Raw genomic sequence first — 17,072 nt, forward strand, 5'->3', positions numbered from 1 at the left:
CTTTCCGTTAAGCTGTTAACATTTCTGGCATTGTGCTGGATACATTTACACTTATGCATATTATTGGTAACCTTTACTGCAGAGATACTCAACTTGCTTTGCCCGGGGGCCACTTTTGCAAGATGACAGGAAGCCAGGGGCCAGACCTCTTTCTGGGGGTTAAGGGAACTTCTTTTGATTAACAAAATGCTTTTTAATGCACTCTAGCACCTTATAAGTACCAAAAAACAATGTGAATCAATTTATTTTCATTGTGACTCAGAAAATGGTTGGGGGCCATCCAGCACACCACCCAGGGCCTCATTTAGCCCACTGGCCTTAAGTTGAGTATCACTGCTTTACTGTTTATGTTTTGCTTATTTGCACTTTATATATCTGCACTTTTTTCCACTTTGTACTGCAACTGCTGCACAACAGTTTTCCTTGAGATAAAGTTTCGCCTTATCTTCTATCAGATTCAAGTCATTATTCCATTTTCCATATCCTAAAAAAATGTCTGGAGAGGATCTTTAAGTTCATTACTGTAGCTAAAATACATGATAAAGTCTCCACTGACATCTGAAATTAAAAGAGTGGGTAAGGTACTGAGCTGTTCTTGTTTTTACACAGAGAGAGATGTTATTATATGGTGGGGTCTTTGAAGCACATTCCTGTCAGTGCAGTGCAGACAGCAGTCCACAGGGGAAAAAGGAAAATGAGAGGTTTAGCAAGCAACAGGAAAACCGCTATGAGAACACATTCCAGGCAGAGCAGACCCTGTACGGGACAATAAGGGGTGGGACAAAGCTGTGTATACTATTTAAAAATCTTTAATCTTGCCCTTAGATCAGGACCATGGACAACAGCTAAGAAACTTTCTTACTTAATGGGAGAGGACTTACAGAAAGCCTTCACTTGTGGGGCTCTCAAAGCGGAAGCAGGCTGGTCTGAGTCCAAACCGACGACGATGTTGTCGGTTTATCAGCGCAGATTTGGACCGAGATGAGATAGGCTTCAGCCCGCTTTCTGTTTGTCGTCCTGCCAGGACACAGCTGCCAGCTCCTCTCATTTTTTAAATGTCTCACTTCTTCCACATGTAGAGGTTTCGCTTGTTACTAAAGGCTGTTTTAATTTTTGGAGCAAAGAGGAAAAACTGCGGACGAACTTTTTTTTCCCAGAAACGGCGGTTGGTCGTCACCGAAGCAGGAAAGGATGTGAACATCTGCAGCTGAGACGACAAGTAAAAAAGATTAACTCCACTGTTGTCGAAATGGAGCCTGTTGTATTTTAAACGTTTCCTCTAAAGTTACTTCGTCTGCCTTAAACGCTTGGCCAACAGAGGGACACTTCAAGCTAACTTTGATATGGGAGACGTGCGGCGTTTGCGTTTGTCGAGTTAAAAGGCGAGTAGGAAACAGGTAAAGCGTTATATTTCTCTTTCTGTGGGTGTTTTATGATGTGATGTGATTTTAACTGGCTTAAAATGTAAATTATTGTTAACACTGAACGTTAAGTCACAGCTGACATACATCACTCCACGTGTTTCCAGATGTGAACCAACAGGTGTCGAGAAGTAGCCGTACCTGACCTAAGACAAATTAACAACAGTGAATCATGACCTTAAAGCCACCATCTGTGTAGTGATACTATTTTTCCCTACATCTATGTTTAATACTAAGAATAGCCACAATACATTCAGTTTATTGAACTCTATATTCTGTATACCAGTGGCTGAAGGTACTTTAAAGTACATTTAGCTTATATAGTTTAAGTATTGTACACTGTTTAGGTATTCTCGCCCATTTGATTCTGCCTAGCTAAATTTTACTTTACTGCACTTATCTTACAGTCAGCTTGATCGATAAATCAATAAAGCCGATATTAGCTTATTGTAGATATCAGGCATCATGGCTGATATAGAAAAACTACAGTACAGAAAATATGTGTCTGAGGTAGAGGCATATATTTTTTATGTGTGCATGTAAAAATCAAAGACTATATTGGCTGATATAATCGTGGCTTTTTTTGAATGTGGGATTTGTGTGGAGTGCTTTTACATTGTTTTATGGCTACTTATGCTAAAGGCCTGGCCGATATCAGCTTATTGTAGATATCAGGTATCATGGCTGATATAGAGAAAGTGCAGTACACAAATGCCAAATATATGTCTAAGGTAGAAACAGTGTCGTCATTCTATGGGCCTACAGTGGTTTGTCCACCAGAGACCACTGACAAGTTTATTTATCAACTGTAAAATGTTATATATGTCATATCTCGGCCATAACTCTTTCAGAAATATATGTAGGCCTGTTTGTTGTGTGTGCATGTAAAAATCAAAGACTATTGGCTTTTTTTTTCTCTATCAAATATTGGTATCAGCCGCAAACAATCTGTTATCACTTGAGCTGTAGCCTAAACAAACTACTTTAACAGATTAAGACTTGACATAAAAGATAATACAATCTTATAAAAATTAGTTGGTATAGACTGAACAACTCGACAGGATTTAAAGTAAGCTAGATAAAAGTAATTCCCCCTTAACTACTTACATGAACTGCTGCTGTAATATTAATCTATCAGTAATAATAGTTATAAAATACATGATAGATAACACTTACAGGTGCCATTCTGCTACATTATGAGTACTTTTGATGATTTAAGCACATTTGGTCATGATTTGTATTTTTTACTTAAAGGGACAGTTCACCCCTAAATCAAAAATACATATTTTTCCTCTTACCTGAAGCACTGTTCATCAGTTTAGATTGTTTTGGTGTGAGTTGCTGAATGTTGGAGATATCAGCAGAAAAGATGTCTGGCCTCTCTCAAATATAGTGGAACTAGGTGACACTTAGCTTGTGGTGCTCAAAACACCAAAAAATAGATTTTAAAAAACTCAAAAGCAATGTCTCTCTTTTAGAAATCATGACCTGGTTACTCAAAATAAATCACAGACCTTGCTGTGAGCAGTTTCATGTAGGAACTAGGCCTATTTTCTGTCTACCGATGTACACCTGCCAACTGTATCACCGCACAGAAGGAAGTGTGCATCTACTCATGGATAGAGATTAATTTAGAGCTAACTGATACTGCTAGCTCTCCCAACAGCACAGAGCTAGCTAACATTACAGCTCAGCTATCAAGAATACGTGCTTTGCATACATGAGTAACTTCCTCACTTCTGCAAAGTGAGGGAGTTAGCAAGTGTAGTTGAGAAAGAATATAGTTCCTACATAAAACAGCTTACAACTGTAGATTATCCTGAGTAACCGGGTCAGGATTCCCGGAAAGTGACACTTCTGTTTTTTGGCACTTTGAGCACCACAAGCTAAGTGCCATCTAGTTCCATTATATTGGAGAGAAGGCAGACATCTCTACAGCCGATATCTCCAACACTCGGCAGCTCACGCCAAAACCATCTAGACTGATAAATATTAAATAGTACTACAGGTAAGAGTAAAAATATGTATTTTTACCTCTGCCAAGGAGGTTATGTTTTCACCGGCGTTGGTCTGTTTGTCTGTTTGTCTGCAAAATAACTCGAAAAGTTTTGAACGGATTTTGATGGAAGAGTTGATAATGGGACAAGGAACAGATGATAAAATTTTGGTGGTGATTGATTGAAGCGAAGTGAATAAAATAATAAAATGTCGGGAAATCCAAGCTGCTTGGCGGAGGTCTGCGCTCTCCGAGTGCTCTAGTTGATTTTGGAGTGAACTGTCTCTTTAAATAAGATTTTGAATGTGGGACTCTGACTTGTGTGGAGTGCTTTGACATTGTTTCGTGGCTACTTTTGCTAAAGGATCTGAATACTTCCTGCACCACTGGCCTGTACTTTGTGGCATGATCCTTCTCTCAAAACATGGTTGGGTGAAAAGTTCATACCTCATGAAATGTGCAGAATTAGCATATATCCTGGAGAAGCTGGTCTGTATCTTAGATCATGAATCATAACTGTATTTCACCTCTCTACACATAAGAGAGAGGTTTACCCTGTCAGTGTATAGGTCGTGATAGATGTGACATAGGCTCTGTCTAGGTGGGTGCTGTTGTTTTTCCATTTTTCAGGCGTGTGTCACTCGTTCTCATTCCCATACCACACCTACACCTTTTCACTTTTAGTTCTTCATCTCTCGATGCAAAGACTAATTTGTGTGCGCATCATGTCTGAGGTATATTCATCCTCCTCTTCCCCAGACACACATTCATCGTAGGTATGCATGTGAGAGCATGCAGACAACAACTGAGCCGTAAAGCCTGCCAAGCCTGGCTTTGTCTATGAAATGAAGATACAATCAGTCTGTCGCTGCAACCAGCAGACAGTCGCAAGAGGTTTCTTACCACTTAAAACACACAGAACACAAGCGTTTTAAATGTGTGGCTATGTCATTAAAAAGAACTGAATGTGATGTTTTCTTGCCATTGAAACCACATAATAGAAGCTTTTACAGTAACACTGCTTTAAGTTACTTTCCAGAGACAGAGTTATAGGACTTTTTGGTGTGATGAGGCCCAGTGGAGGGGCTGTTAGAGGCTGCTGTGCTATGCCATGCCCCCACCATCCACCACTATAACCACACAGTCATCCAGATGGAATGAGAGATCTGCCTCTCTTAGTTAAAGCCCTGTAGATGAGAGGAAGAGATGACAATGGATCTTTTCCCCCTGGGTCACGAGGGTGTAGCGTTGGACAGAATGGAGACAAACAGGAGAGAGCTCAGAGAGGAAGTGCGCTGGAGTCTAAAGTCAGCCTGCCTATGATGGAGGGCGTGATTACTGCTCTCTCCTATGTCAGGATGATAAAAGTGATAGCCAGAGAAACAAGACACAGTCATGCTCCTCTTCTGGGAATATGTTCATTCTGCGGGTGGAGTTGTGTTTACTATTCCTCCAGTGGACCCACAGATTAACCACCACCACTGACATGTAGGCTGCATGACACAGGAAGTGCTCTTTTTTCTGTTTAGTAAAATATGGCTTGTGGTTTTAGCGAGTCAGAGCAGAGTGCAGTGGGTTCTCATCTGTTGAGCTGGAGCCTGACAGCTAACCAACGTAGGGGGGAAGTCTAAAGATAGTTCGTCAGACATTTCTTATCAGATTTCTCATGTGAAACAGAAATCTAATAGCAGCGATTTCGCTTTGATTTGACACTTTGATAAATATGGAAAACTCCCTTCAGAACGTGCTCTCATTTCAAGACAGCCAGCTATGTGTAATTATAGATCAGATGCATTTAATATCCGTAGTATTGTGCTGACATGCATGTTCCACTGCCAGATGTGTGCAGTTCAAGGGTTATGTGCTTCGGGAGAAATGAGGTAGGATCACTTTTTCACTAAAAAATATTTGATGATAAAACATGCTGTGCTGTACAGTTGCAGCAAGTGATAGCTAATGTAGAAAACATGCCCATTATAGATAACATACCACCAGTTCCATTTACACAGCCTACAGCAGATAAGCAAATGGAGGATTCTATGTACAACTGCACATGAAGTTTGTTTGTTTTTTTAATGAAAGTTGGTACAGTGATCTGTCTTTTTAATAAGCACCACATGGTTGAGTTTGAATTTTTACAATATGGCCAAACAGGTTTGACAGCTTTACCTGTTTGACTGAGTCAAAGTTGAGCAGACTGTCCGACTGGTGGGATTTTTTCCTCACCCAGTAGCTTTTTTATTTTTAATTACATTTGTATGTTACGTCTTGAATCTGTAACCAATAGCTACATTCGCTCTAGGCTACAAAACAACTAAAGTGGCATATAATACTAGTATTGTAAAAAAAATAAAAATAAAAAATAAAAAATTGAAATTAAAGTATTTTTATATAATTGTTGAAGCCAAAGTGATTAATTGATCTATTTTACCACAGTTACATTGGCATTACTTATAACAAGAGATGTCCCAGTCCCAGACTTTGTGAATCAGCTGATACTGAGTACCAATCCAATACCATTACATTAAAAAAAAAAAAAAAAAAAAAAAAAAAGCTGTGTGCTAACTCTGTATGGATGTGAAATGATTGCTATTATTGTATGGCATGGCTTAGGTTGAACCATTTGTATCATGTGAACAAATACACACAGAGAATAGTGCAGTACAAGTTTATTTTATCCGGTGTAAAGCATTGCCAAATTGACACTTGTTAGCAGTTCATTGTCCACTATTTAACAGTGATCAATTCTTCTTCACTGCTCTAAAACAGTAGTCGCCAGTGGCTGCAAATCACAACTTGTTCTGTAGGCTACTGTTTTGGAGCAGTTAAGATGAACTGATATCTGGGTGAGGGTGCGGAGCTACTTTAAAGTTTATTAATAAATGACTTGTTGCATCGGTGTATAGCCTCGCGTACTTGCCAATACTAGATCCAGCATTTTAGACAGTATCCGAGGCATTTCAGACACTGGTATTGGTATTGGAACAACTATACTTATAGTATAACTGATCCAATGACAAGTTACAACCGTGATGAATGATTTTTGCCCAACTTTCCTCAGCTTCAAGAGATTTTTTTGTGTTTTTATCCACCTGCCACTGGGGCTGGTGGATTCCAAAATCTACCACTCAATAGATGACCATTGTTTTGATCTTTTGGCTGGTGAGTGCAGCAAATCTAGCCACTTGCATATTTTACCGACATTTGGCTGGTAGCTGGTGCTGATTTACAGCTCTGGTAAATGTCTACCTTCAGGGCAAGAAAAGTGTATTACAGATAATCAATGTAACCTCTTTGCATAATGGTTTGCACAAGTGGTTCTGAAGATGCTCGAAGTGCATCTAAAATGTATCTCTATTGAGACATTTAACCTGTACAACTCTGAAGCCACGTGTTACTCTGTGTTGTTCCCTGGGCAGTGACACAGAGAAAAGAATCAGAAGTGTCAGCCCTAGGAATCATCTTGTTTCCTTTTTTGGACTTTAGTCATCGTCTATGGCAACTGTCTCTTGAATCTGAATGCACACAGGCTAATTGATGCCTATCTCAGTCCGTACAATTCCACACATTTGAGACTTCATTTAAGCTCCATTCACCTCAGAGGTTAGAGGACAGACTTCAGGTGTTGCATAGAATATAAAATACAGATTGCAAGCATCATTTTCTCCTTGCACTCTTATGATTAAAGAAGCTGCCAACGGGCCCTAGTAAATCCAGAGGCTGACACAGGCAAATGGTGTCTGCAATGTCTACATTATCCAGCTATGCTGATCCTACTCTCAACACCTCTCAAACAATAGCATTTCCAAAAGACATGCCTTCTAAGTGGTAGGAATACTGCTGCTAAACAATGGTGAAAACAGACCTCAGGGTTTATGTGGGTGCTTGTGTTATTGTGTGCTTTTTCAGACAGAAAGTTAAAAGCATGGTGAATAAATCACCATTTTTATGGCTTTTATAATTCCTTGGTGACAGACAGACAGACAGATTCAAAAAGCAATTTAAATGAAATCACAAAGAATAGAGTCTAAACTGTGCACGAGCATAAACTCAAGGGGCTTTTAGGAAACATACTAAATATGAAGTATTTTACGTATTTCATATGTAGCACAGTGTAGTAATGAAATAAGCAATTTGATCTTTTGCAGTGTTTTTAACTTAATCTTGTCACTTTTTACTGTTTTTTTAATTAAATGTATCATGTCTAAGCTCACCTGGGTGTCAAGTTAAGAACTAGATTGTGCTTCACCAGTGAGAAAGGCTGAGTCGTGCATGAAGGCCCTCCTCCTTGCGTGACCCTCAGCACTGCAGCCCTAAACAATGAGCAGACCTGCGTCTCGCCGGCCAGCCGGGTGGGGCCACTCAATGGCAGGAAGCTCAGCCATCAATATTTACTCTGCGAGCAGGGTAGTCGAGGAGTCGACAGGACTGGAGCCTGGGTAGCACAGCGCCACACACAGCCTCAGCACACATACACAAACACTCTGGAGTGCTGTTACAGCCTCCTTCCCCTAAGCCCCCTTTTCCCACCCAATGCAATTACAACACAGGCAGACAGGCTGGGCCCTCGGACTGTTGTTTTTGACCTCATAGCTTCCTCTGCCAAAGAGTCCGGGCTTTAACCACTGCTCGACTCCTCATAGACACTATTAAGTTACAGTCTGTAAATTCCAATCACAGCAGTTAAAATGTCAGGGAAATGGCCTTGTTTTTTCCATTATGTCCCAAATGAAATCTTCGGTTTCTCATTATGACAGCTCTCAATAAAGGGACAACACTAATTCTATTATCATCGTTTGATTATATTAACTGTTATTAATTATTTTGTTCCTGTTTCACAGAGATGGGAAGCTCTGCTCTGCTCACAGTGGTGCTAGTTGGGGCGTTGCTGTGGATCTCTGCTATCCACGCAGGTGAGTTAACAGATATGGAAAATGTTCAGTACTGTAAAGAGCATTCAGTTAAAGCGCCATTACAGGAAACTTTTGATTTTGAATATGAAAGGTTCACTGGTGCGGCAGAACCCCCTGAGTAAGCAGCTTTTAGTCCTTTGTGCGAACTGGAGAACCAAAACATAGACTGTATGTTTCAGTCTCACAGTTGTCACCAGTCCTCCAGTGTAAAACAATAGGTAGCTGTTTGCAGCAAACAAGCTCAGACAGGCCGAGTGCACACCACCCACCTGGCATGAAATGCAGAGGCAAAGTAAATGAATGGCTGTTGAAGACAGCTGAATATGAGCGCAGGTATTGGTGGACCAAACCACAACTAAAAGTCTCAGGAACATTGGGCCTCCATTTGTCAGGTGGTCAGACAGCTCTGAGTCTTTCTGCCTCCAAGTGGTCAAAATGTGTGTAATGTAGCTTTAACCATATCGAACAAATAGTCTGTTTCAAAATTCAATTCTCTTTTCCACTACTTGGTGGGTTAAATGTCCTTTCTGCAGAGCTTGTTTCAGACAGAAATGTATGTATGAGATATGTTAGAACTAACATTAACTTTAATGCTGCTGTGTGCAGTTTCTGCCCATTAATTCCTAAACACACGTTGGGCTCCAGATTACCTCAGTTTTAAAGTAACAGGGTGTAAGATTTAGGGGGATTTAGTGGCTGATTGCAACCAGCTTAAACATCTCCCAATTTCAATTCCTTCCCTGTTCATTGTTCAGGAGGTTTTCACTAGGTGCCGAATCATCCGCAGAGGTCTCTTCCTCTCCAAATCAAACAGACCAGGAAATTTAAACCGGAAAAACATGGATTAAAGCGGTTTAACAGTACACAACAGTGCTTCTCTTACGTTCTTGTCAAGGAGGGGCTGCTAACTAAGGCAGGAAACACAAAAACTCAAATGGCCCTGCCTAGAGCCAGTGTTAGGTTTGTCCATTCTGGGCTACTGTAGAAACATGGTTGTACAAAATGGTGATCTCCATGAAGAGGACTCCATTTAAGTAGATATGAACGGCTCATTCTAAGGTAACAAACACACAACAATTCTTATTTTCAGGTGATTATACACTAAAGAAACTTATTTTATATTGTTTTCCATTTCTGCTAATATATTCCCCGAAATCCTACAATAGTAAGTACCATAATGCAGAGGCTTGCAATGTAAGAAGAGTTCAGGGTGTGAAAAGTACCCTAATCATCATGAACATCACACCTCTTCATTTAGTGTCTGTGCCTTGTTATTTTCATGGGGATTTCCCCTTGAGGAAGCCAAGGTCTCTTTACTAGAATACTTTATCACTTTACCACTGATCTTTAAATAATGATTTGTGTGATGAATGTTTGGCCATGCTTTTCCATTTCCCAGATCACTCATCTGTGGTAGGTTTTTCATTTTACTACTGACGGGTATGACTTGCCTTTCTGTCAACACTTGTCTATGTGTACTTCCTTGTGTTTCAGATTCCGAAGACGATGGGAAGCTACTGTGTGCGTGCGAGAATGCCAAAGGCACATGCGTGAATGGAACTTGCAGAGGAGACATCTGCTTCTACACTTGGTGGTACAGCAATGAGGAGAAGGGCTGTTTCTCCGCAGTTAACTACAGGGAGCAGTGCTTCACCTCCTTCGACCGCTTTTTCGTCCACTGCTGCAAAGACAATCTGTGCAACGCCGACACCACGCCACCTCCAAATATTAGTCAGTACCCCAAAGCCTTTGCTTTACAGTATTTGATATCACATCCATTAATCTGATCACTGAGGGACTGAGCCTCCTCAGTCACACAGTTCAGTGCACATCCTGCATTACTGTGCTGATGGGACTCAGAGCTTCCCTCTAGATAGTAACTGGTTCCCCCTTGTGGTCAGTTACAGCAAATTGATAATGTTGCTTTTTGGACTGATGCTGTACTGCATGTCATATAACCAGCATGTTTACCTTTCATTAAAAAGAACAGCAAACCTTTTCTCCTCAGTTTACTGAAGTGTTCTCAGCTGGTTCCACCAACTCAAAGACGTGTGTGTGCCTGAATGTGTGTGTATCCAGATGGAGTGCCAACAACAACGCCCCCAGAGCTCAGTCGTCCGGAGCTTTGGATCACGTTGTCTTTGCTGCTGTTAATCACGACTGTCAGCGTGTGTGGCCTGGTGCTGTTCCTGCGCTTCCGACGTGCACATGGCAGACTGAGAAATGTTGAGGACCATGATGTCACCATGCTCAAGGTCCCTAATGGAGATGAACCCACATACGGCGTAAGGGACATTCGATGTGTGACATGAGACACAATACAAAAGATGTTAAAGTTAGGGTTCTCACATTTGAATTATTTCTGTGTCTCTGTCTCAGGATATCTTTGATGAGTTTTGCACATCAGGAAGTGGGACAGGGCTGCCCTATCTGGTCCAAAGGACTATGGCCAGACAGATTTCACTTGTCCAGTGTGTCGGTCAGTCCCCTTTCTCACCGCTGTTGCTCTTCTTTGCCCTGTTTTTTTAAATACTTTGCAGTTGTGTAACTGTGTCACTCTGTTTCCAGGTAAAGGCCGGTATGGGGAGGTGTGGAGGGGAACTTGGATGGGGGAGAGTGTGGCTGTCAAGATCTTTTCCTCTAGGGACGAGCAGTCCTGGTTTAGAGAGACAGAGATCTACAATACTGTACAGCTGCGACACGACAACATACTGGGTACGGCAGCAGATTAAAGTTGTGAAGAAATGTTTCTTGTGACATGTTTTCTGTGTAAAGAAAAGTGCATTTTCATTTAGGGCTGGGCGATACAGAGAAAATCAGACGACACATTATTTTTGACCAAATCACTATTGATATTTTGACAATATTGTAGGGTTGACTGTGTAATTGTATATAGTTACTAAAGCCCTATTGGCACAGGGCTAGTATTACCTGGGGACGTCATATGATTCAGATATAACCAACCCCACACCTTGTTTCATGCACTCATTCGCACAGGATAAGTCTAATTTACTGACATTATCCCCTGAATGTGATGTGCACAGTTATTTATAACTCCACTCTACACAACACTACTAGCTGTGATGTACAGTTTTAACCTCCTTTTTTCTATTAAATGGGGTTTAAACAAACAGAACCAATTCTTCCACACACTGTCACATGTTATGTATCTCATCATCTTTCAAGATTTCGCTCCTCTGATTGATTTGAGCTTGCTTTTGCTGCAAACAGGTCTCCATGTTGTGTAGCAAGATGAGTCTCCTGCACCCAGAATGCTGTCAAAACAGATTTATAATTGCCAAAGCAGCCTCCATACTTCTCGATGAGAAGAGAGGCAAAAACAAGGCGTGGATAAAATGGAAAACGTAAATAGGACAAAGCACTGAGATGCCAATTCACACAGGACTAGTATGATTACAGAACCTCTGTGTTTGACTTGTGATGGCAGATTTGCATGGGACTAAGATTGTAGGTGACCTCCACAGTTATTACAAATTATCAGAGGTCCCCAGGTGATACTAATCCTGTGGAGGAAGGGCTTTAGTGGGTAAAGGCAAATAATTAAGCAGCTAGAACAGTCTGGTTAGTTCAGAAAATGACATCACTTTAATGCAGTGCAGCCTTTAAATCTAGGAGAAGACAACACTTGCTGTGTTCCGGTATCCAAAATCTAAGATGACATATAGACTTACATCACAAAATCAATATATTGCCCAGCCCTAATGTCATTTTAAAAAGGCATTAGCCAAAATACAGATGTGTAAATGGTGATCTCCTGTCCTGGCTTTAGGTTTCATAGCCTCTGACATGACATCTAAGAACTCCAGCACCCAACTGTGGCTCGTCACCCACTTTCATGAGCTGGGTTCGCTCTACGACTTCCTGCAGTACAGCAGCTTGGAGCCGGAGAGCTGCCTGAGGATGTGCCTGTCTGTGGCCTGCGGCCTGGTTCACCTTCACACTGAGATTGTCAGCTCCCAGGAAAAGCCAGCCATCGCCCACCGAGACCTGAAAAGCCGCAACATCCTGGTAAAGCGGAACGGACAGTGCTGCATCGCTGACCTGGGTGAGCTGAGTTGTGTAGAAGCAAGGACAGCAAAATCACAATTAATCCACTAGACTTCCAGTTGTATCTGTTTCCAACTTCTGCTGCTAGTTATGATTAATGTGTTGAGACAGAGCAGCTGGTTCATGCTGATTAACTGTGAATTAAAAGGTTGCGTCTGTTCTCTGTGCCTGCTCGCTGGTCAGGTTTGGCTGTGATACACTCTCAGTCCCATGACTACCTCGATGTGGGCAACAACCCTCGTGTGGGGACCAAGCGCTACATGGCCCCTGAAGTGCTGGATGAGACTATTCGTATGGATGTCTTTGAGTCCTACAAGCAAACGGACATCTGGGCCCTGGGCCTTGTCTTCTGGGAAATTACCCGCAGGACCATTGTCAATGGTAAGAAGACAGCTGCCTGTTAGAATATCGTGATTTTAAAGTAGCTTTTTGCTTTCACTTATCTAAACGTCATGGAGAAAATGGCACACAGTGTGTTTATATATCAGTGTATCTTCTGAAAGTTGATATGTTACCCATCCTCTCAGGCACACCATGTTGAAAATGTGTTTTCTCTGTCATGTCTGCCTGGCTCTGTGTACATAAGAGGCAGTCAGTCCCATGTCTCTCAGCACCCCAGTGTTTTCCTAGTCTGTGTCTGTCTCTACTATCCTCTCTCATGATTAGCACTGCAGTAATTATAAACAGTCTTATCTGGTGTCAGCACTCACTTGTACATAGTCCAGATGCCCGTGCACACAATTTGTAGATGCAAGCACACATCAGCGCTCAAACAACCACGCATACACACAGTGGCGCTAACACAGTTAGTCCAGATGGGTAGACATTCATAACTTTATGAGTGTGAGTGTGTGTGTGTGTGTGTGTGTGTGTGTGTGTGTGTGTGTGTGTGTGCGTGTTCTCTCACAAACACACACAGTGAGCAGGCCTCGCAGATCTCCATCCCAGTGTAGTCGTCAGGGAATTGATATCTTTCCCCGCTCTCTTGTTTAGTCAAACATACTTTACAAAACTCCCACTGCAGACTTTCTCAATTTCCAAGTGTGCTATTTCAGGCTTTGCGTGAAGAGAAATGTACGTTTTTAAAAATGTATGAGGAGGTAAATTAGGGGTTTAATGTTGGTGATGAGTTTTCTTATAATGTTAACATTACAGTTATCCACTAAATCCCACAACCAATAATGATGCGATAGCCTTATAGTTGCTCATCTGCTCAGCCGGAGAAGAAACAATGCACTGACGAGCGAATTCACAAAAGGATTGCGCGGGTTTTGTAGACACTTAATGCGCACAAAAAAGACCAAAGATAAAAAAGGTTTAATTCTCTGAGCACCCACAAAGTGTCTAATACACCCCTGACTGTGACGCCAAGCAAATAGCGTCTCGGTGCTCCTGTGCTATTTGCACATATGTAAATTAGGTAATGTACCGTGTATATGTTTAGCGCAAAAGTGGCGCCTTTCTATGCAAATGAGCCTGCCCTCCATGGAAAAGCAGTCAAATTCATAGAGATCAGCACGAATAGCCACACGCAGTCACAGTGAAATGGTGAGTATCTTCAGAGAGTTGGTGGTAACTGAAGCACATTTATAGTGGGTGTCATGCCCAGACTCTCAAGTGGTCATGGCAGCAATGATTGAAGCCTGGCGAAGCTTTGAGGAATGCCTCTGCACCTCATCGGTCAAGACCCTGTAGCTTGCTGTCTTTACATTTCTGTTTTCTTTTACCCCTAGCTGTTGTTCTGCCCACTGTGTTGTTGGCCACATGAATAATTTCAATCAGGTGCAATAAAATGAGCAAGTTGCACTCAGCTGCAACATTTTATGGGCGTGTTTGCGCTGTAATATCGTAAGCACAGTATCTTTTATGAATCTGACCTTGAGACGGGGCAGATAGAGGTTGCAAGTGATGTCCAATTCATGGTGCTATCAGTAGCTGCAATCTATTCTTTGTGAATTTACCTGTCTTTTTTGGATTGTTATAGGGATCGTGGAAGAGTACCGCCCTCCCTTCTTTGACCTGGTGCCCTTAGATCCCAGCTTTGAGGAGATGAAGAAGGTGGTGTGTGTGGACCAGCAGAGGCCCAGTCTGCACAACAGGCTCCATTCCCACCCTGTATGTCATCTGATGACACACACATTAACGCAAACATACACACAAGTGTAACTGTAACTAGAGCACATACTCTACAGGACACACAATAACGATGCCACATGTTTCATCCAACTGGGATGCCCAGGTTGTATTTTCACATTTGTCTCTTTGTGTTCAGATCCTAACGGCCATTGCGAAGATCATGAAGGAGTGCTGGTATCAGAGCCCGTCGGCCCGCCTCACTGCCCTGCGGGTGAGAAAGACACTCTCCAAACTGGACCAGGACAGTGACTTCAGCATTGAGAAACTCAAGCGGGACATCTAGACCAGAGGCATGAAGCTGGGACAAAAGATTGAAAGCGCCAGAAGGGATTATGCGCCACATTCCAACAGCACGAGGTGCATATCATTAGCATATTTTTGAGCTAATGACTCACACAGTCACGGCATTATATTAAAACCATATGACTTTCAGCAGTAGTGTCTAGACTGGATCCCAAGGCTATTTTTTTTCTTCTTTTTTTTTGCTTAGCATAGCCTAATTTTCATCTGCCATATTCCTCAAACCAAAAGGCCCCCAAAAGACAACCATTAAGACCACAATGTTTTATCAAGGTATATTTAGTTTATTATGTTGAGCCAATAAAAAGCATTTCCAAAGCTAAATAAATTAACACCAAACAACTCATGGACTGTTCTACACACACAGGGTTTTATTCATAATTGTCTAAATCCCCCATCATCATAACAGAAAGGAAATCAGGCATTACTCATCATCTTATCGAGAAGAGGAGGAGCATGACATTTTAGACTTTTCTCTGAAATACAGTGTAATTGCACAAATGGTTTTTTCCCGAAAATTACCAAAGAAAAGACGGAGGCCTTTGTGTTGTTGGGGGTTTTTCCCCTAAGAATACAGGAAATATGTAAGTAATAACATGCTCATACCAAAGCACATTACCTGTTGTGTAAGCATATTTAACTTATATAAAATGAGCATTTATTATCTGCACACAGGCACATTGAGCTATCTAGTTGTACATATTCTAACAGCGCTGAAGCTGTTGTCTTGTATCACCATTGGGTTTATTGTAAATATATTTTTAAAGGGATCCAATATTTTCTATTATACAACAATGACACATTTTATAAACTTTTTTACAACACATTTTCAGAGATTTTTTTACATTTCTGTAGGCCAATAATTTACCATCACCATTAGTATGGTCAATAAAGGAATTCACAAACAGACATGTAATATTGTATATGTTGAATAAAGGATTGTATTTTTCAACAGTTGGCGCTGTACATGATGTTTTTGTACCACTGATGTTTACAATTCCCTCCCTGACCAGTAGAGGTCATCAGATAACAAAGATTGATCCATGTTGATTACAGTCGAGCAGCTTACCTTTTTTATTTGCGGTGTACTCATTTCATTTTGTTAAAGTTATTAAACAAAAAAAGTTTAGACCATCACAACAATGAATTATAATAAGCACAATGTCAGTGGAAGGTAGGGAATTTAATGTTTTATAGGAGTCATATTCATCATATTTGAACAACCGTAATAGCCCACGTGTCACTCTGTGCATGAAATGTCATTAAGATAAGATAACATGTTCACATTTTCTCTCAGTCACACTAACCTCATGTAGCGAGGCGCTAAACTAGGAAATATAAATAGACTCATGGAAGACAAGTCTGACTGAATGGGGACTTCATGAATAAACATGTAAAAAGTAATTTATATATTTATATTTCTGCTTCATTTTAAGAGGAGATTGATGTGATATTCTCTTTACATTGAAAAAACTAACATAACCTTCCATTTGTTTGTCATTTTTTAAAATAATGTCAATTTTGAGGTCTGTCCACTCTGAGGGGTTTCATTTCAAACAAATGTATAGATCCCGTTTAAAAAGGCAAAAATTTGACATATTTTGTGAACAGAAACGATTCTGCTCTTAGAATCAAAACTACTCGTAAACATCTTTGTTTACACTTCAGATGAGTCACAAATCGACACCCACAACCATTTGGTTTCAGCTTTAACCCTTGCAGCCGTAGTGTACGATCAGCTGTCACGCTTATCTCATTTTATGAACACTTACATAACAACAGTATTTTGCTGTATCAATGAACTGGTGGGGGGATGTGGGCAAAGTGAGGCAGAGAAGCAGCAAGTTTACAAAATGTTCAAGAAGAGTCAAAATTGGCAAGAACGTCCAGTATTCGGTTAAAATAATTGTTATCAGCTCCTTCATGTAATATGTGCATGTCAGTGTTTTCTTTTTCTATCTGGTGTGCTTGTTCTTCCTTTATCTGTTGATGTGTGCATGTGAATGTGTGTGTGTGTGTGTGTGTGTGTGTGTGTGTGTGTGTGTGTGTGTGTGTGTGTGTGTGTGTGTTTTCTGTCTGCCTGGTTGTTGAACAAACTCCAGAGAGATAATACTCCCTCAAAGCCCCAGTCTGTCTGGTCAGTCAGATGTAGAGCTGGTTATTTTTAACACTGCAGGGGGGTTGTTCAAGTATCAGAGAGGCCAAACTCCCTGTCTGTGAGTGCAGAAGCCCATCTCA

General features: G+C 41.1%; 1 protein-coding gene across 2 annotated transcripts; it reads left to right on the forward strand.

Annotated features, from left to right (window-relative positions):
- Positions 1–705: 705 nt before the first annotated feature.
- On the forward strand, positions 706–16,240 carry acvrl1 (activin A receptor like type 1). Of its 2 annotated transcripts, none has more exons than XM_050065511.1 (10): positions 706–1,382; positions 8,259–8,330; positions 9,825–10,061; positions 10,410–10,615; positions 10,710–10,809; positions 10,899–11,045; positions 12,121–12,396; positions 12,582–12,779; positions 14,383–14,513; positions 14,671–16,240. In XM_050065511.1, the coding sequence occupies exons 2-10, from the start codon at positions 8,261–8,263 to the stop codon at positions 14,815–14,817; spliced, it is 1,512 nt and encodes a 503-aa protein (XP_049921468.1). In that variant the 5' UTR covers positions 706–1,382; positions 8,259–8,260; the 3' UTR covers positions 14,818–16,240. The 2 variants fall into 2 exon arrangements, with proteins under 2 accessions (XP_049921468.1, XP_049921467.1); XM_050065510.1 differs by having other exon boundaries at positions 707–1,397.
- The last annotated feature ends 832 nt before the right edge of the window (positions 16,241–17,072 follow it).

The sequence above is a fragment of the Epinephelus moara genome, chromosome 16 (assembly GCF_006386435.1).
Source record: "Epinephelus moara isolate mb chromosome 16, YSFRI_EMoa_1.0, whole genome shotgun sequence".
NCBI classification, from domain to species: Eukaryota; Metazoa; Chordata; class Actinopteri; order Perciformes; family Serranidae; genus Epinephelus; species Epinephelus moara.